Source organism: Phaethon lepturus, unplaced genomic scaffold (genome assembly GCF_000687285.1).
Source record: "Phaethon lepturus isolate BGI_N335 unplaced genomic scaffold, ASM68728v1 scaffold5728, whole genome shotgun sequence".
Classification (NCBI taxonomy): Eukaryota; Metazoa; Chordata; class Aves; order Phaethontiformes; family Phaethontidae; genus Phaethon; species Phaethon lepturus.
Genome location: NW_010556787.1, coordinates 1,848 through 23,200, shown reverse-complemented (window position 1 = coordinate 23,200; position 21,353 = coordinate 1,848). Strand labels below are relative to the sequence as shown.

General features: G+C 35.8%; 1 protein-coding gene across 1 annotated transcript in view; it reads left to right on the top strand.

The window, feature by feature from the left end:
• Window positions 1-21,116, top strand: part of LOC104616261 (palladin-like) — a gene marked incomplete at its 3' end in the record, with an annotated part of 85,622 nt that extends 64,506 nt beyond the window's left edge. The window contains exons 2-9 of the mRNA XM_010292554.1: window positions 5,041-5,219; window positions 7,516-7,582; window positions 8,127-8,232; window positions 9,189-9,263; window positions 11,378-11,519; window positions 11,840-11,863; window positions 19,878-19,985; window positions 20,774-21,116. Coding sequence (XP_010290856.1) covers window positions 5,041-5,219; window positions 7,516-7,582; window positions 8,127-8,232; window positions 9,189-9,263; window positions 11,378-11,519; window positions 11,840-11,863; window positions 19,878-19,985; window positions 20,774-21,116 — 1,044 coding nt within the window. The remainder of the gene's footprint in view (window positions 1-5,040; window positions 5,220-7,515; window positions 7,583-8,126; window positions 8,233-9,188; window positions 9,264-11,377; window positions 11,520-11,839; window positions 11,864-19,877; window positions 19,986-20,773) is intronic.
• Between the last annotated feature and the right edge of the window lie 237 nt (window positions 21,117-21,353).

Here is a 21,353-nt window from a genome sequence, read left to right as displayed (position 1 = left end):
TTAAATTCTTTAAGTAGTTATGTTTTACAGTCTGGAACTGTTAACTTGAATGGAGAAAAAACAAGATGGACGTTCCACAGTATTGTGATGGAAATGCTGACTATGCCAGTGCAGGAACATCAGAGTATTTCATTTTAACTTTTCTTGCTGGACATAGTTAACACCACTAAGGATAAAATTACTTTTTAATTTACAACTTATCTCTCTGCACTTTTTGTAGTGGTCAGAGTTCCCTATTATAATTCTTCCCTAAGGCTGTATCTTAAAGTTTCACTTCAGCTGCCATTTTAAATTAACTTTTAAGAGTGTGCAGAAAGGAAAACCTCTCTATTCCTCAGTGACTCTCAAAAAGCACAAGTTCCAGCAGGATTATGCATTAGAAAGAACCTTGAACTGTTTTTCTTAAAGCCCTGGTGCTTACTCAGTCAGTGTACATTTAACTCTGTTTGTATTTTGTTGACAGTCATTAAAATCCCAGGCGCATGTGCCCGTATGCATTTCCATTCATGGAGGGTTGTGAGGGCATAAGGAAGAGAAGAGTGAGAAAGAACAACCTATTGTGTGAATTGCTACTAGATGTCAGTGTGCATGAACGGTTGCTCACCTGGCATCTGGCTGTCCTTTTTTGTTTGCTGTTCTAGTTTGGCCATCCTACAATAATGTAGTCAGTGGAAAAGCAAAGTAGACTTTGAAGCATGAAAAAAGAGTATCAACCATTGTTCCCTGCTGCCAAAATACCAGTTTGCTGCCTTGCAGTATTGACTTTCTGGTCTAGTGATTGTGTCTTCATTAAATACTTAATTGCTATCATTTTAACATACAGTAGATACAGTGTAAGTGAAAACTATGCATAGTTGGAGAAGCAAGGCTGAGTAGTACAATGGAAATGCAGGTGGGTAGAGGATGAGAAATGGAGGAAAGAGAATGAAGAAGAAAAGAGGAAAGAACAGAGAAATTCAATGTAATTTGAAATTTGTCAAGATACTTAATGACTAATAAAATGAATTCCAGTTACATAAAATGTATATTCCTCTGATTTTTGTTTTTTGGGTTTTTTTTTTTTTGCTAGCCTTTATCTGACATCATTACAATTGTCTTGTCTCTTTCAAGGGGACAGTTCTGTACAAATCTGCATGAACGCTAGCATGGCCTGCAGGAACACACCTAGGATTCAAGCTTGAGTCCTTATTCTGCAGACTGATACGTACACACATATGCAAAACCTTCTGTTGGTCTCTCTGCCTGTTTTGTTTCTGTCTGCACGCTTTATGCAATATTGAGAACCTACAACAAAGGGATAGGGAAATGTGTAGATAATTTTTGTACTTCCGGTATCAAGAACCTGTGAAATAGATGTATTTTTAAACCAATGTTCTCTACACAGGGAATTCTCTTCTGCACAAAGCATCTGTAGCGCGTTTGTTCCTCTGTGTTACTCCCTGTGTCTTTTCGTTGCGGTTTGGTTTGGGTTTTTTTGGCTCTCCAGAAGCGTTATTGCCTTCTCACAGCTAGATAGTAATCCTCTTTTCCCCAAGAGGATCAGTAGGCTGGAATAGACTGGATGTGAGTTAATGCTGCCCTAGTCAGCATAAAGCTGGATTTCTCTTCTAAGACTTGCTTTGTGACTGCTTTTCTGTGTTTAGCCCGGAGTCCTGATGTCTTTGGCTCAAGTCTCCCTTTGATAGTGATTTGTTGCTTGCTTTGGTGATCCCTCTGCAGAAAGAGAGAATGCTTCAAAGATTTGACTTGAATCTTTTTCAGTCCTTAAGAGCAGAAAATCCTCTTACCATGGCTATTCCAAGTGTAATGGCAGTAAGGCTGATGGGGTCTGAAGGTAGCAGTTTTGTGCTCTATAATAGCCTCTACCATATAAAAGATGGAAAAAACTAAAAACTAAAAAGTTTGTGCAACAAATACTTAGTGTTATTAGATGACCCCTTTTTTTAATTCACAAACACTCTTGAACTGAACTGATGGCTGCCAAGTCATTGCAGGATAAATATTTCACTTGAGTTATTTTCTAATTCACTTAATTTTGATGTAATCTCCAAAACAAATTCAAATTAATTAATCTTCTCCTTCTATCACCCTGTAGATAGACAAGAAAAAAATACAATTAGAAAAGGAAAGAGAATGTAACTAAATCTATTCCAGTATTCTTCATTTCAAATAACTCTGCTCTTGCCCACTGTGAAGGTGAATTCTTTTTGCAATAAACAGTACAGTCCAACCCCAGGCCTGTTTCCCGTTCATCAGACATCACCTTAATGACGTCTGAGGTAATTTTATATTGAATTGCTTACTTACAAATTTTTCTCTGTGGCAGACAGTGGCTGATGTAGCAGGTCAGGACTTGTTTTCAGTGACACGTCACTGATGTGATGCAATGAGTCTCAGTCCCAACCAGTGTCGAGGGAATAGCTCCCACTACTTGAGGCTGACTGTGTCTATGCATGAATCAAGGGACGGTGTAGAGCTTGTCCTCCTAAGAAAACAGAGGTTTGCTTATTAAACGTCATCTGATGAAAAAATATAAAATGGATTTTTTAATTTCAGATTCATATGCTTATCACAGTTTCTTAAACATGTTGTGAGCTTGGAATTTGGGAGACAGTAGAAAGCCGTGCAATTTGCATGAAACTAAAATGGGATCTATCTGAGAAAATAATTAGCCTTGGAGGAGAGGTTTTCCTTTGCAGGATGTTTCTGGAAAGAAAAATAGAACTAATGGTTGAGTAGAGCCTCATGTTACAGGCTCTTGTCTGTGATTGTCTAGAAATTGAATTAACCTCTCTCTTGTGCATATCATTTAAAATGTAACTTAGGAAAACCTGCATAGAGGTTAGGACTCTGAAGGTCTAATAAGTAGAAATAGTAGCAGAGGTCCTCACACTGGGAGAAGGGAGGACTTGTGACAAGAGAGGAAAGGAGGGGAAGAGGGGGAAGAGAAATGTTAATTTTGGCAGTTGAGCTGACAGAATAGATTTGTCTCCAAGCCCAACAGTTGTAAAAGTAGACTAAAGGGGTCTACTGAGTAAACAAATGGAAGTTTGTTAGTTCCTTCCAAAAATGATACTTTGTGTGCACTATTTGGGCACAACAGAAGACAGAAAAGGAACTTGTTAGTCTTTTAATTACAGAAGACAATTATATATGGTTTTAATGCCACTATCAGCATTTTTTTGCCTTCAGGAATAAAAGATCTAGTGTTCATAAACAGAGGGCTTGTGCACAGTTCTGGGTGATACAAAGGGGAATTGTCATATGTGTAAATCTGTTTGATTTCTTACTCTGCGTTCTGAAATAAGCATGAAATCTCAAGCTTTAAAATGTAATATTTTCAGAAGAAATTTTTGTCACATATTTTTTGTTTCTCTTAGTTACATGTAGTTTACTAATGAGAAAAAAGAGCAATAAAAGTGAGGCAGTTAATTTCTAAAGACTGCTCACTGATTGTTATTGTGTGGTATCTGTCACCCTGTAGTGTTGCATGCTTTTCTTAAATTGGTAGGGAGGTTCTGTATCTCCTTGGGGTTACTTCATTTTTGAGGAGTGGAGGAAAGTGATCTGATAGGGAGGGGGGAAAAAAGTTTACTTCTGAAGTATTACTGGAAAGCAACTGCAAAAATTCTCTCATAAGCATGTACAAACTAAAGGAAAAATATAAAAAATTTTTTGGTGGTAGATTTTAAATCTTTAAAAATTATTTTTGAAAATACCATCATCTTTTAATTTGAATGGACTCTCCATAAATTTCTGTGGTTATATATTTATTAAAAAAAACCCAAAAAACTTACTATAAAGTAGCAAACTAAAAGAGTATAGGGGAAGGAGAATGAAAGATTGCTTTTGAAGCTTGCTGTCAAGAACTACTCATTTTGTCTTTATCCTCAGCACAGCAAGATTTGATTTTTGAGGTGTTGGAGGAAGAAGAGGGAAGGGAGATCAGAGAGAGCACATGGAAAAGCACAGATTATGATTATGGGGTGAGAGGAAGAGAAGGAGAAGTGATAAAGATCAGAGTGAGTTTGTGGGACTGCAGCTCAGAAGAACTTGGCAAAATTTGTTTTCAGGACATAGTGAAAATTTGAGAATGAAAGGAAGGCTATTCCCTAATGATTTTCCTTTAGTGAGTCACCAATCTACCAACCCTTGCGAAAATGCATAGCAGCCCCTGTAAAACAAGAATTCTTCCCTTCTCGTACTTGCTGGGCTGCTAGAGGTATGGATAAATCATGGAGTAGGCTATGAGAATAGGACTAGCTGATATGAGGGAATCAAACAGAAAAAAGATCAAGCTGGTACCTTCATGGAAGCAATGCTGACTGAGAACATGGACTGGCTTTTCAGGCAGCCAGCACTGGAAAACGCGTGATTGACCTGATGTAAACAAGAGGCTGTGCTTTTAGCTGGTAATAAGTCAACCCAGATAATTGTCTGGTCTTAGGTACAGGCAAAACAGCCCTTTTTTGGGGGCATACCTTTTGGGTAGTGGAACATGTATTACATATGTATATAAAATTTCAGGGCTAGAAAACCAGTTTATGTTCCTGATCTGAGGCAGGAGTAAACCTATTTAATGTTTAGCAGTATGGAAGCATCTCTGTACCATGAGATTATATTAGGTTGACTGGGCATGATAGACAAAAATCAAAATCCTGCGTGGAAAATCAATGAGTATTAGGAAGAAGGGGGTAGCACGTTAAATTAAAATTATTTAGACTGTGGTCAAAGCAAGACAGTACATAAGATATGCAGAAAGCATTAATTCTACCAAAACAGGACAGGGAATAGCTTTAAATTGTAGGTGTGTACAATTTTCTTAGCATTCAGAAATGTGTCATTACCTTTTAAACAAAACTTATTCCAGCAAGTTATTTCTTTGCGAATGCCATTAAACACTTCAAAGCACCTTGAGCTGATTTCAGTAGCAATTTAGATTTTTTCAGTAGAGTGTAATGTCTTCTTGTGTGCAATGAGCCTGAACGAATCTTTTATGTTCTTTTTTTCTTTGTCTATCTAAATGTGTGTGGGCTGCAGATGGTTCTGTGAAGGAAAAGAACTCCAGAATACGCCTGACATTCAGATCCGTTCTGGAAGTGGAGGACTTCATTCACTAATTATAGCAGAAGCCTTTGAAGACGATACTGGGCGCTATACTTGTCTGGCTTCAAATTCCATTGGTTCAGATAGTACATCAGCTGAAATATTCATTGAAGGTAAGAGACGAAATAATAAGATACTTCATACATACAGGAAAACATAACTAAGCTGAAGTTCACTTTTGGTTCTGTATATTAAGATTATATTTGCTCTGGTGGTGTTTTTATGGTATTCCTCTACTTCTCTTTAATGCAACACATTTTGAATATCATGATTCGGGTATTTCAAGGAATGTTCCAAGAATCAGTGGGTACATTGGTATTTCTTTAGTAAGATAAAGAATGGAAAAGGAGGAACAAGCAGAACTTTTGGCATATGGTTAGCTTTTAATTAGTACCCTCCGTAAATCAGAGATTTTACTGCTAATACCAATAATGATTTTCATGATCGCAGTAATCCCAGTCTCAGTTCTGAACTTCATTCCGGTGCAATTAAATGTGGCTGCCCCAAATGAGTCTTCTCCAGTCATGGGTAAATGTATTATAATTTTTCATATTTGGTACACGGACTTTAAGGAAGGTTAAAAGTCAGTTGTACTGGTTTTGTCCAGAATCAGCTACTAGTAATTGTTAAAATATTTCTTCAACTCAAAATTAGTCATAATTAAAGTATTATTTTCTCTGAGGAATCTCAATACCTTGACCATGAGTAAAATTATGAAATCAATTTTTTAGTGGAGGACTGTATTTTAGGCATGATTGTATTAATTGAATACTCATTTTTTTCTTTTAATTCATGCGTCTTTCAAACATTTTGGTAATATGTATTCTTTTATCAGTTTTGTAACTCATTAAAATGAATTTAAATGGTTAATTAAAAACATAAAACAAATTAATATAATAAATACTAAAACCAAATCTGAATAATACCATATGAAAATTATTAAATAGCTTTTGATTAAGAAAGCAATAAACCTTTCACTATAAATTAGCTGAATCATGACAGATGTGCATTTATATGCTTTTTTTCATTATATTTTTTATTCTCAGAACTTTGTTATCCCACATTGGGATATAATAGAAAAATCCACAAGACTTTTCTGAATCTTATGTATTCTAGTAAGACTTTCTTCACTCTTCAGAAGTAAGCATGATTTCAGAAATACTCAGCTATAGTACAAATAGATAATACTGTGTGAAGTTATAATCACAGAAGCAACACTAAAAAAGAAGCAGCTAGGTAGATAGATACAGTGAATAAAACAATTCCTTTTTTGACATCTGGCAAAATCTTACTATGTGCAAGTGCTACCTTGAAGTTTTACAACATGTTAAGTTTGAAAGAGAGAGAATTGTACAAATTGTTAGGCTCCTCCCCTATCATCTTTAAGGAACCCAGATGGTCACGCAAGCATTGCTTTGTATATTAACAGTCTTGATGACAGTGATGCCTCATGCTTTCCTCTGTGCAGCAGGCCCAGCTCAAGAGAATTATCCTTTGCTCAAGAGAAATGCTTTCATGCAGATGCACTTTGCTCACTTGATACTGCTTCTCTCTTCTTACCTTTTCTGTGTTACTTGTTGCTTTGATTTTTTGTAGTCTAAACTGTGTAAATAAACAGGGTACTCAGGTGCCTCAGTCCAGGCTTTGTTTCATTGGAATCAGTCTACGCTATACTATGCGTATTGGTTATGAATTGCTTATGATTTGTATGGCAAATACAGCTCTGCATATGTATGCACAAATCCTTTGAGGAATAAGGAATACTGCATAAATGGCTAGAATAAATGTTGTGTGAAGTACCAGTTGTTAGGAAAAATTAAGGCAAAGGGAATAAATGCTTTTGTGGGTTTTTTTTTCTTTAAGTGAGTTCAGGGTATTGCAAAACACATACATTATATCAAGACTTCCACTGGCAAGAAATACCAGTATATAAATGTTATGTATAGGTTAATGTAAATAGTCTGAACTGTGGAGATTGTGGGTAGCAAGTTTATTCTGAAAATGTCTTGCTATATTGACTTGCTCTTATTTAAGGTTGGAGATTTGTTATCTGTGTATAAGCCATATGTTTGCTTAAGTATTAAGTTTTAATGTTCAGGTAAATAAAATTACACACTTCCAGTAGAGTAGTAGTCAGCAATTTTTTTTCTGTTTTGGCCATATTTGCTTCCATATGAAGGAAGACAGCTAAGAGCCTTGGGAAAAGAGTTTGCAATTAAATTGGCATGGTTATGATTTCTGCAACTGTCTAAAGTACATAGTTACACTCTTCTATCACATAAGATTACTACAGAGTGTTCTCAACTCTTGAAATGAAATGCAAAAGTTGCACAGTTTTTTCTTTGGAATGTAAACATGAAATAAACCTGTAAAAGAATATGAGATTATTGAAAATACTTTCTTTTCCAGGTGCCAGTTCCACAGATTCAGAGAGTGAAAGTTTAATTTTCAAATCAAAATCTGGAGCTATGCCACAGTAAGTGTGCAAAGTAGAACCAGCACTGTGCAAATGTTCTTAGTAAGGGGACTGGAAAATCTTTGGTAGTTTCAGATCTGCATAAACATCTGGGATGTAACTGTGTATGTCTTGCCTTCTCTTTTCTCCTCCCATGTGATATAAATATGTAGTATTATAACTGTAAATTGTATTAATGTGCCTTTTCTGTCAGAGGAGTCTGGCCTTACCCTGAACATTCTTTTTGTTGATCTCAATTTCTCATATTCGGGAGCAACTTTAAGTTAACAAAGTCTTCATTTGTAATCCACCCAGCCCTGTGCTTCCAACAAAACATGAAGAGGCCTGCAATTAAAGAAACCAAGTACATTCTAGTGTATCTTAAATCAGTACTTTTTATTGTGTGTGAAAGTGTAAATTAACCAAAGATTCTGTTCTGCTAAAGCTTGCGCCAATGTTGATCTTTTCAGCTGGTAATGACATATTTAAAGATGGAGAAAATACAAACTAACATACTCTGATTTCAGATCTTATAAAGTGCTTGCCATTTTCTATTTTTTTTCAGGGCCCAAAAGAAAACCACCTCTGTTTCCTTGACAATAGGATCTTCTACACCAAAGTCTGGAGTCACCACAGCTGTAATTCAACCTATCTCTGTGCCCAGTCAGCAGGTATTTTTAGACACCAATTTTTAAATTAGTAAAAGTATTTTAAATTTTATTTCAAAATTTCTAAATCCTGAAAAACTCTGGCATTTTGAGGAATTATATTATTGAACTATAAACTTACATTAATTATATCAAGAATGACAATTTAAAAAAATTAAGTATATATTTAGTGAATGGGACATAAAAGTAAATATACATACGGATTCTTACACAGTGTGTATCAACACAGCATGTGAGCAACTGACAGATCTGGTGATGATGAAAATTACAGAGTATATCACTTAATAGTAACTTGGTCCAATTACAAAAGAATGTAATAGGAATGAATGCCTACAATAATTTTTAGCAAAAGTTTTAAATTTTGTTACTAAATATTGATGTAATTTCTCTGCGCCTTTTGGAGAAAATTAAATTTTACTGTCTAGAAGTTAAATGTAGAAGGTTAATGTTCATTAGCCTATACTAAGTTTTAATGCCACTCTGGATCACTTAGAGTTTGCATATAAATCATAAAATACAAGTAAAATAAAAATCTCTATTAGGCTGTATATGGTATATTCTTTTCCATTCCTTTGGCTAATCTTGATAAGCTTTTAGGTACCTGGATTTATTGATCACTACATCAGTCAAGAGGTGTAGTAAACAGGAGAGGCAAAAATGCTTTAGTGCAAAGGACTTACTTGAATGATATTAGCAAGAGTCAAACTCTCAAAATACTTCAAGGTAAGGCAGTTGGATACAAAATTCTCATGGGAAGTATAGAAGCCTTTAAAGCTTCCATTTTGATTTCAGAAATCTAACAGATGTGGAATGGTGATATGACTCAAGAAGCATGCTAGAAGGAGAATACCATAATAAGACTGCATTTACGAGTTTGCAGTATTGGATAGATCTATGCATGCCATATTATTGAAACCAGTATTCTTTCCATTTTATAGCATTGTTGTGTTGCTTTGCAGGTTCAAAGCCCTACTTCATACCTGCACCGTGTGGATGGACCTAAGCCTATCTATTCTGCACCCATTTTTACAAAGGTATGTTTTATCCATCATGATTTTTATAATCATACTCTAGTATTCCAGCAGGAAATATCAAAATTATATATCCTAATGCAGGAATGTTTGATCATGTTAAAACTTTATAAAAGTTTTCATTATCCTCTTAAGTATTAATGACTTTCTTAGAAAACACTTTTCCACTGCATCAGTGAAGTTCTTATGTCTCCACCCTATTAAAATCACAAGGGGAATTACATAAATATTTGTATGTGTTTGTCTTATGCTCATGACTGTTCCTCCACTGAGAAATCTTTGTAAGATGAAACAAAGTAGGCACCAATTACACATCATAGTCATGATAAAGTCTCATTCACAATAATTTATCTGTTGATAAGAACAAATGACACAGGCTTTTTTACTTTGTTTTAGAAAAAAAAATCCATGCAGGTATGTTAGTTAAAATGCAGTTCAGGTATTCTTCATTAAGATGTCTAGTAAAATGTAAGGCATGGACTTGCTGGAAGGGAAACATTTATTCAGTAATTCTTAAGTAATTATTTAAGGCAATATTTATCTTCACATTCATCCCAAATGAAACTTTAGAATTGGAATCGGGTAACAGCAAAAAGGAGGACAGCACATTTCCCTAGTATCTAAAATAAAACTTTAATTGAAAATAGGATTTTCATTTGGCCTTGAAACCATCATTTCTATATAAGTAACTATTGTTTAGTCACCATTTGTTAAGTCAAAATGAAGAAAAGAAGGTGTTTCTGGTTATTACTCCAGAAAAACAGTTGACTAAAACATAATATAGAACAGCAAGTAGTTTTGCATAGAGATAAGTAAGAATAAGCCCTGTTCTCCACAGCTGTCTGGCCTGGCTCCATCTATCCCTTTCTCAAGTCAGGAAAGGTCTGATTCTATCCCTCGTAATTCTGCACTGATACTGCAGGTATCACAGGAGAGCAAATAGTGGAGGGGCAAGGGGTTAGAGAATGTGGTTACTGCAAGGCAGAGAGGCAGGCAACTTACTAGTAAGAGTGGGAAATAGGAGAAATCCAGCCCTCATTCAGAAACTACCAAAGCAATCAAAACTCTACTGTTCCTTCCGAATCCTCATGTCCCTGAAATCCAATATTAACTGGCTTAGGTCAGTTGAGACATACCAAACCAAAACAACTTTAATCACAGAAGAAATGAACCAGATATGAACAACAAAAAATATACTTACTCAGCATCTTGATGCAAGTTTCCTTCTATACAAACGTCAGGGAACAACCCAAAGATTTTTAGGCTTCCATGCAACAAAATTCTTAAGAATCTGATTAACTAGAGATCTGTGAATAGCAACTAAGGATAACTCTGATCTTAGACTTACCTTCAAGTGCTTTGCTGCATCAAGGCCTAAAATTTTATTAATAAACTGGAAAGGGAATGAGACAGCCACTACAGTTAAAAAGACTCTTTGATGTATAATCTTAAGATGGATAACAAAGGCATAATTAGTGGCTGCCTCCTGTCAATTCTGTTACTTAAAATACTGTGCTTCTCCTTTCTCTCTGTAGTTCTTCATCAAAGGTTTAGACTCTTCCTGATTTTTTTTTCAGATGTATGTAAGAATTTATTACAGCCATAATACTGTCTCAGAAGCTATCCATACACAAGCTAATATATCCTAATCATATTTGTCATCTAAGTTTGCCTGGTTGCTTAGAAATGGCTCAGAAGAAAAGCAATTCCACATTCTAGAGGCTGACATGAAAGCAGCACACCTACTTCTTCAAGACCAAGTCAATCAGTGTGTAGCTAGTTGCAGAATTTTAATTTCACTTTATGGAAGAAGGATGAAAAATGAAAGGTCAGACTGCAACTATCTGCTTGTGATGGTCTGAGGAATTAAATGCTTCTACACCTTTTCCATCTTTGGTCCTGTTAAGAATCCATTTGAAAATAACCTATTCAGTCATTTTAACTATATAGCTGATAGATTAAATTTAATCAGAGTGAAAATACAGCTCACAGAAAATGTCTATTGAAAAAATGTAATGACACAATAAAATCAGGTTGAAATACAAAGGGAAGAAAAAACTATTTTTAAGAATGTAAAATGCTCCTGGTTCATTTGAACTGTGATTGTTTTATTTCAGGAGCTACAAAACTCCACAGCATCTGAGGGACAAGTCGTGGTATTGGAATGCAGGGTCAGAGGACCTCCTCCCATTCACGTTAAGTGGTTTCGACAGGGCGTTGAAATTCAAGATTCTCCAGACTTCAGAATTCTCCAAAAAAGTAAGGCAATAATCTGAAGTGGCTACTTTTGATATAGGGTAAGGAAAGATCATGAAATTAGTCTGTCAAATCCTCAATGAAGATTGAGTTTTGGATAGAGTCCTCCCTTCCTCACATTTCAGTGATTACAATGCCTAGAAGTAATAGTTGAACTACTGCTATCAACAGACAATTTAAGTCTTCCTTATTTTGTAATGTGTCTGCACAGATTCTGTACTTGTCTACAGTATTATTGTTCATCCAATATACTGTTGTTTATTAATGTCATCTCTAATACCGTTTTTCTTGTTTGTTTCCTCTCCTTATGATGTGATATGCAGAGCCACGATCTGCAACTGAACCTGGTAAGAATCATATGAAAAACTAATCTCTTGATTCACTAGCTCTTTGAGTTTGTACTGAAGCCATAAATAGAAAAGTGTTTCTGCTGAGCCCTGGTAATGCGAAACCCCCTTAAAGACAATGTTTCTTTATCACACCTTCCATATGCTACCACTGTCCTTTACATCAGTCCCTTTATTAGTTAAACAGTAACTGCCATTTAGACCAACAAGGAGTGTCTCACAGCTTAAACTTTGAAGCAAACTTCATTCTCAGAAAATGAGCAATTTGCATGCTGCTGAGTAAAAAGAACAAATCCCACAAAATTCCATTACCCAGATTGTACTCATAAGAGTTTCATAACACCCAACCACTAAATGCTAGTTTTGCCAGTCTAGCTTGGCAGATGTGAAATGTCTTAAATGCAAGTAAAAGCTGATCCTCAAAAAGAAGGGCACTTCAAATTTTTCCAGCCTATTCGCAAGGTAGAAGTCCTAGATTTCAAGAAGCAACAAGTGTTGTTCCAGCTACAGGTTTTCTGTGGCTGCTCCATTTTCCCATTATACATCATTATATGCTGTGGTAGTTTCTTGAATAGCAAGTGGGTGCTAAAAGACTGAGAATGTTTGTTCTTTTCTTTAATGTTTTAAGTCAAACAACATGTAGAAGAGAAGACAATGATACGGTCTGAGCCTTGCTTTTAAGAGGGTGGCTAGTTGTGCTTGAATATGTTTGAATTTGGAGAGAGTTTTAATTATGGAATGGAAAGACAAAACAGAAAAGTTTTCTGTCTAAGACTTGGGTATCCCCAAAGAGTGTCTCTGAACTGAAGGACCTTAGCAAGGGGTGTGTGTGTGTGTGTTTTAAACTTTGAGGAGTTGCATTGACAGTCTTTGCAGAGAACAGACTTGGCAGCTGAGTGATGTTTGTAAAGTAGCAGTGTGGCTACGAGGGTATGGATTAGGCAAAAGCAGTGAAGGAGAAATTTCCTAGGAGAAATGCAGTTTTCTCTTAGTTTTCATGGAAAGAAGAGGAGGTGAAGAGGGAAAAAGCTACTGCTTTTCTTTGTCAGTTACTCACTAATTTTCTTACTGCTTCATAAAATTCTTATATAGCTATTTCACTTCGTGACCATCATACATATACATACATACACACACACACACACACACGCACACGCTCTATCCTGACAGTTAATGTTATTGTGTTGTGCAGCTCATCACCTCCAGTAACAGCTGATGCACAGAATACATGTGACTAAATGATTTGATTTATGGAGGCTTAAAATGTGAGCCCTGTGAAGGAAAGAGTAGTGCTGGAAAACCAAATTAACCTCTAATGAGCAATTACAACATGTCTGAGTTCTAACAATGGGCTATTGGTAGTTTATAGTCATAACCCAAACTTTAAGGTTTAAAAATTGTAAGTTACTGTTACAGAACAGTTTGAGGAAAGTTTCAGTATCGATCAAGCCTTTGGTAATGAAAAGAAATAAAAGAGAATAGGTTTGTGTTGAAATATGCTCAATTCTGTATCTTTCTGGGAACATTCTCCTGCAATATATACTACAAAATAAGTCTCCCAACTTAGCTGTTTTCTTGGCATCTTTAAAAAAAAAACACAACAAAAAAAAAGCAAATCAACAGGTTGACTTTTTCCCTTTCTCAGAGAAATTATTTCCTGTGCAAGTAGTAACATGTTTTCTAGATTTAATCTGCCAAATGCTATGAGAATAGTATCTAGTATATCTAGCTGTTACCAGGAGCTTCTTTTCTACAAAATCACTTGAACTGCATTTACTCTCTCCTTTAACATCATGGAAAGTGTCTGAAAGGACTGAAACTTTACACAAAAGTTTCTATGAAGTCAAAATTTACTACCACATCTTAGGGTTTTTCTTTTTAATATCTAATTTGAAACTGTTCTGTCAAAACTCAGAAGCACTTGTTTGCTTGAGACAAAAGGTTCAAATTCCATTGTGGGAATAGTTGAGTGCAAAGAAAATCGTCTATTATGCCTCTTGCTAGAAGATTTTCTTTTTTCATGGACAACTAAGTAACTTTCAGTATCGTTAGTTGCAAGGTTCATATAGGCTATCTGACAAATATTACTGTGGAATAAGTAACGATATTCATGATAGTTCACAAAGCTAACCATTTTCTTCCATAACTACTATCTGAAATGGGAAATAGAAGATGGGATTTTGAGTCCAAAATGAACATCACTTTGCCAGCCCTCTTACATACATGCATTGTCATGTTGATGGTGCTGAATGCTCTCATTCCCATGTCTGGTTAGCTTGCAGACCCTGGGAGGAGGTACCTGAAGCCTTCTAAAGAGTACTAGGGAATGGATGCTTATATGAAAGGTGCATTTCTTGAGTTTTCACAGGTAGAGAGAAGTTTCTTAATATCAGGATATCTCATACCCCTCTCAAGGTAGGTGGCAAGGCAAGAGTAGGAAGGCATCTCAAAATACTATTTTGGTATCTATATTGTTGCGATTTAATGGACGTAACAGTAGTGAATGCCTGACAGCAGTCTATCTTTTTTCTTTTTTTTCATTCTTGTAATTCTGTTGTAATATATATTTATAAGCATCTTTTTGCTACCCTGAATTCATTGAGCTGGGTACTATCCCTGTAAGATTTGTGCATGTATCAGTTCCTCCTAAACCCTATTAAATAATGTGCAGTGTCTTATGCTCCACTAAAATTAATGACAGTACACTTACTGGCTTATTTGTGTAGGAATTGACTCTGGAATTTTACATAAATTGTAACAAGTTGCAGTGTGACTTTAATTGCTGGTTGTCAACCAAAGTCTAGCGGTCAATAACACTTTATAGTGCTCAAAAACATTGGTTATCTTTTGCTAGGTCAGTACTAATGATTTAAAAGAAAAATGTTCCATGAACTCACACAGGTAAGAAATTAAGAAGCAAGGAGGGTTTTTGGCTATTTTTTGGGGGGTACATTCTATCTACCCTAATGTGTTTTGCACTCCTTTTTCTGTCTAGACAGAAATGAGGTTGCATCACAAATCTCTCCAGACTGCTTTGTGAATTAATAGCTAGTCAGATTACTTAAAGCCAACATCACAGTTTGTCAAATTACCTGCTCTGTACTTCTTTCTTGGACGTTTTGACTTTATACTGATTGAACCCTTCAAAGAACAGGCTGCCTGAGAATGAAAAATCCCATGGAGTTATTTGCCAGCTGTTGATATTTTGACCATTACTCAGCTGTCTGGAGGCAGCCACAAACTGTATTGAATTACATTTAAACAATTGTCTAACGGCATGTAAGAAGAAAGCTGTATGAAGTAATTTTTCTTAAATTGCCAGGGAATTGCCACATGTACATGCCTCTTTTTTCCTAAGGACAGTGCAGTGTATGTTCACAAAAAACATCTCAAAAGATAGTCATCACTTCTCTTGGATTGTGTGTTCTTGTTCCCTATTTGGCTGCTGTATTCCAGAGTTTCAACTCTAGTAAGTAAATCCCTTAGAAATGCCCCTCCCCCTCCAATTTTTGCATAATGTTTGCAAATTAAAATATTTGGCAAATGTTACAGAAATCTTTGCTGCCTCCCCACACCAAGAAAGTCACCTTTCTGATAGCTGATGAAATTCAAAACAGAGAAACTTCAGTAGGTCAGCATGCATGTTGGATCCTGGCATTTTTTTTAGTGAAAACAAAAGAATTATGACTAAGAGTCTGGCTGCCTCTTTTCACTCCTGAGCAGCAAAGGGCTTGAAGAGAGCAATCTCCAATGAGCTATAGCTCAAGATGCCAAATGAAGAGAAAAACTGAATATAAGTTAAAATTATCCTTCATTAAAGGTGGTCTGATCAACATACGCACTATTGCATGCCAGTTACATTTTCAGTTGTACTCTGTGCTCCCAAGGCGCCTACAGAATTCTTGTCCTGACAGCGACCCCATCTTAAGTCTAACTGCTGTGATGGTCCTTGCTTGTTGATGCTTCCAAATTCAAAGTAAAACCTCTACAAATCTTTTTTGTACTGTGTGATTTTAAAAAACATAAAATACTGCTATTCCTCTTGAATCATAAATTTAAAGCTTATTGGAGTAGATTAATCATCACAGTTACATTGCTGAATATGTTGATTTCAGCTTCGACGATAACACCTGACAACTTCAAACTAGCTGTCTTAGGCATCCACAGCATCATAACTGCCATAGTGTAAGCTTTAGCATAAACTTTTCCTTGACCTTGATAAATGGCTTAATTTCTCCTTAAGCCTGAACACTGCTTTAGGGACTAAAGTCCATGCTGCCATAGCAGTATTCCTATTTATTGTACCTGAACTGGCAAGATAGCAGCTGTCTTGAGTATTGATTACATATGCTATAACCTAGGTTCTGTAGCCTAAAACTGCATTATATTGCCCACAATCACATTTGCTGTTGTCCAGTTTTCTTCTCAGTATTTTAAGATATCTTCAAACATAGTCAGTTCTGTATATCTTTTAAAAACTTCTCTCTTCATTTAAGTGTCATAAAGCCTATTAAATAAGCCAGAACTGCTGCCTGAGTGGGTAAAGGTGTATACAATAGTGATCATCAGAAACAGGTAAATTAAATACTTTTTTCCTTGCGCTATTGCAAGTTAAGGCATCTACAGGTCTGCAATACTACAATCTGTTATGCTGCTCTGCATATTCAGTTCTTCCCTATTTTCACACTTCATGTAAAAGATTCACAGATACCTACATGAGAGGAAGTTACCTGATGGGCATATTGCTTTGTCGTTAAACCATAGTTAAACATCTGATCTCTAGGGGAACAAGAGGGAGAATTCCGAGACAAGTTGTCTGCAAGATGGCAGGGTTGTGTTTGGTTGGATTTTTACCAGGAACACACCACTCTGCCCACTGTCTTTGTGTAGCAGAAAACTTTTGGCTTTGAACCTACATCTATAGAAATAGCTCTGTTCATTGCATCATAATGAACAACTACCAAAAAAAAGACTGTACTTACTTCCCAGGACTGCATGTACATTACAGTGGAAGAAGGTAATGATCACATTTGGAGATGAAGGTGCAGATATAAGAACTACTCAACCTTTAATATAATACATAGAAACATTCTGAAGTAAACACATTGCCAGTGATTAAATTTGTTAAAATGCAACAGTTTTCTGTCTTACCAAAGATTATTCTTCCTAATGGACTCATGAACCATAAAGGGAAAGGATTACTCTGTAAAATGTAATCTTTCTTTCTAAATAACTGACAAAATAGTCAAGTACTTGCATGCCTAAGCATTTTACATGTTCCAGTGAACAGAATGCTTTTGTATTCATTTAGTCAAGTGTTAAATATGTTTTAAGGCCCTGAGAACAGCATTTCAGAGCTGCTTTCTGGAATGCATTTTTGTGATGAAATTATTTGTCAGCTGATGATTGCCGGGAAGTAGAACAGACGTTACTTACTTCAGATCATCAGATTCTACTTAGCACAGTAACAGAAAGAAAAGTAATTACGTAAGTCAGGATGTAAAGCTAGAAAAATACTTGGAGCACTATGCATCCAGAGTGTGTTACGAAAATCTTTAAAGAACATTTCTTTTGTCAAGTTAGTATTTTATTTCTATGTTTTCCATTGTAGTAAGCCTTTTAGCAAGGACCTGGAAATCAGTGATTCTTGGTTGTGGGGAGCAAAATGAATGAAGACAATGGCAATGTGTTGCTCACACATGATTTTTGCCCAAGCTGACTTTTGATTAGTTCTTAGGTTTGTTTTATGTTTTCAGTTTAGCCAGTTTTCTCATAATTGATCACAAATGTGTTGTAGTTTGCTCATCCAGCTGAGAAGACTGAGTTTTAAACTCTTATTATTTTATCACTAACTTACTTTCAATTTCTTTTACAATAATTACTGCAATTTACCATGTATAATTTTCAAATATTTGCTTCAGTAAACAAACCACATCATGGTGGAATCCATTACAATTCTTTTATCACTGAACAGTGAAGAGCAGCTCTTCTCATGTGATCATTTTACATGCTTAAAAAAATGGAAGAACATTATGCGTTAATTAGCTCTGCTGTTTAGAAAATAGGAATCCTGCTGGTTGTTATATTTTGTAGTACCTTTGCCCTCATTCAAACAGCAGTTCTCAGCATGGTGGGAGTGATTTTCTTTGGCAGTCCTGAAATACCCAGCTTTCATAATTCTGCTGTTAAATGAACAGGAAACTAGTATGCTGCATGTATCGGATTGCATCCCCAGAGTCAGTTCAGTCCAGGAGTATGCACGTGTGCCTAACAATATAGCTTCAACTGCTTACAACACACCAACACTCTAAAAAAAGCTGATCTCAGTAGTTCAAAAACTAGCTTGTGTTACCCATTGCTTTCCTGATAAGACCCTTCATGAGTCATTAATCTTCATCTTGGTCAGATAAGATCCAACGTGCTACAGTATTACCAGACATGCCTTTTGCAGCTACACAGAATGACTGGTTTGTGTTGCCAAAAAAAAAAAAGCATGTTCTGCTGTCTGAAAAACAACTCTGTGCCAAATATTCAGTCAGTCATTCATTTGTAGCCCATTTACAGTACAGGAGGGTTTTGGATACTTTGTCCTTTATAATTGGAAAAATTCCATAATCTTTTTTTTTTGTTAACTGTCTAAATGAGAGAGTGGTCCACCATTCCACAACGAAAATTAGGAAAGAAAAAAAAAAAAACAAACCCAAAAAAGAACTGTTAGAAATTGTTTTCCTTCTTTGAACTAAAATAAGTAAAGCTTACCTTACTGAACCTCTTCTACAGAATAATTTACTTGTGAAAGTTATTGGAGTCTGAAATATTTTTTCTCACTTTTCAGTTTGTTTTTATTAGCTATATGCCATTGATTTTGTGATAATATGTGGGATTCCATGTAAATGCCCAAAATGTGCAATGCCCCCCCCCCCCTTTTTTTTTGTTAATGAAACTGAATTCTGTAAAACTTCCTCCTTTGGTTTTGAGACTAGAAAATGAGCATAATTAATTAAGGAAACCCACAATATAATATTGTCCAGATCTTAAATTATAGAGGTATTATCAAGGTATGTTATATAAATACTAGGATTATTTAGATTAGCTATGCTGTGAATTTTTTAAAAGATTAAATACCATTACAAGTAGAAAATAAGTGACTTCTTTTGAAGAAGATAATTAAATGTGCCCATTATAAATGAATGGAATTGATTTAGAAAACATTACTGTAAGACTGAAGCTGAAATATGAACAGTGCAGCCTTCATACAAGTTTTCTGACTTGAGGCCCTGGTATAATCAAAGCATATACTATGGCATATCAAAGCAGAATGAGCAGATTTCAAACAGCACAGAATACGTCTGTGTCACAGCATTCTGAAGAGTTTCTGGGGATGCTACTTTGTCCTGTATTTCCAACTTACCCATTCTCACTGCTGTGCAGAGACAGAAGTCATCTTCCCAAGCTCTGCATAAGGCAAATGTTTATGCATCCAGAGTTTTTAATTCTGGTCAGTTTAAGCAGAAAAGTTAATTTGGAAGTGATGACAAAATACTTTCTGATTTTACTGGGAATAGGATTTGATCTGAAATGTTGCTTTAAATACAGAAAACTTCAGGGAAAGAAGCAAATATGGGACATTCATGTTGGTGGCATTATTTAGAGACCCAAAAAGAGCTTGCAAGTGTTAATTGTGTATGGAAGCCAATACATTGATTTGTATGAATTAGTACCATCCTTCATAAAAACAAAGATACTGAGTGTGTAAAATGACTGCACAGACTTATGACTGCAAAATTACTGTTCAAGACAGGCATCTTTTGAAAACTTAGCTTGGTAAATTTACTTGGTTTAGATACAAAGTGGTTTTCATTAAAACTGTTTATATTGGAAGCTGTTCTGTAGTTCTCTCAGCATTTCTTTGTATAAGAAGCACTTTCTAGTGTCCTACTAACATACAATGCAAAAACATTACATGGTACTTTAAATAGTTTATGATGCACTTTATTTTTCTGTTTATTTCCAGAAGAGATATGTACCCTTGTAATTGCAGAAACTTTTCCTGAAGATTCAGGACTTTTCACATGCACAGCAACAAATGAACATGGTTCAGTAACAAGCAGTGCGCAACTAAGTGTCTAAGAGGAACTTTTAATCATGGATCTTAGATAATTAATTTACCTGTGAAGTTATCAGTCTGCTTCCCTTGTAGAAAAGGGCTGCTGTAAGACAGGATTTTTGTCAACCTCAGAGTATTCATATAAAGGGAACTGAATGTTTTTGTTGGCTCATTTCCTAGTTTAACATTTTTATTCATGTAAAATGGATTATTAAAGTGTCTGCCACAAGCCTGGCAAATTTTTAAGCATTAGGGTTCTGAGACTAGATGGCAGCAGAGGCAAAATGAAAGCAGATTAAATTATGCTGCCAAAGGTGGTGTATGTCATTTGTAAAATAAAAAAACTGTGATATGGTATGTTTAGTTTTGTAATATGTTTACATACATATGGTTGTGGAATGCACCAACCTGGCTGCCATTGCAAACGTGCCACGTATATGTACATCCTTCAGCATTTTTTAATGATTTGTTCTTAAATGATGCTGAGACTCTAGGAAGAGGAAATGTGGTTTCAGCTGTTGTTGTCCGTACTTGACAGTCTCAGTTAGTGGCTGGATTCCTGAAATAGATTTAAAGGGATCCATAAGGTTCCTTATTGTGCCTTTTGCATGAGGCAAAGTCAGAAAATGAATAGCCGGTCATGTATCTAAAATTTTGGGCATAAATTATCAACAGGAGGTCTGGAAAAATATCTTTCAGACAGAACCAAAGAGACCTCACCTTTAACAGATTGAAAATACAGCTATGTACCATGTACTTTGTCTATGACTTGTTAGAGAGACATTTGTTTTGATTTCTTTTAGCCAACTCAGAAAGCTCTAGTCATGAATCACTGACAAGAGAATCCAACAGCGATGATTCCCATCATTTCCCACCACTTCCTCCAGTTGAAATTAGCTCTCTTGAGCTTCCTCCTAAGAAACATACAGAGACCCACCAAGCAACCAACACTGAGTTGAAATCTGGTGTGACAGCCCTTCAACTACAGTTCAATTCATCTGAGGAAAAAACAAATGGCATCCATCCCATTCATGGAGTAAATGGAATGACTAACAGTAAGCCAAATGGTGATAAATCCATCCCACCTCCAGCTGTCTTGCTTTCACCCACAAAGGAGCCACCACCTGTACTTGCTAAACCAAAGCTGTGAGTATTTTTTTTTTGTTTGTTTTTTTTGTTTCCTATAAACTTGATATTTGTTGAGAGCAAATTTTTGCCTGGAGCAGTTTAGTGTTAGACAAATAATGGACAGTGACTGTGCCTGTCCCTTGAAAAATCTTCTTACTGCTGTGATTTATGTCTCAAAAGGGCTGAATACAAGAGAGAACTGTGTTCTTTCTCATAGTGCTACATCAAAGGGAAGTACATCTACCAAGTTCTATA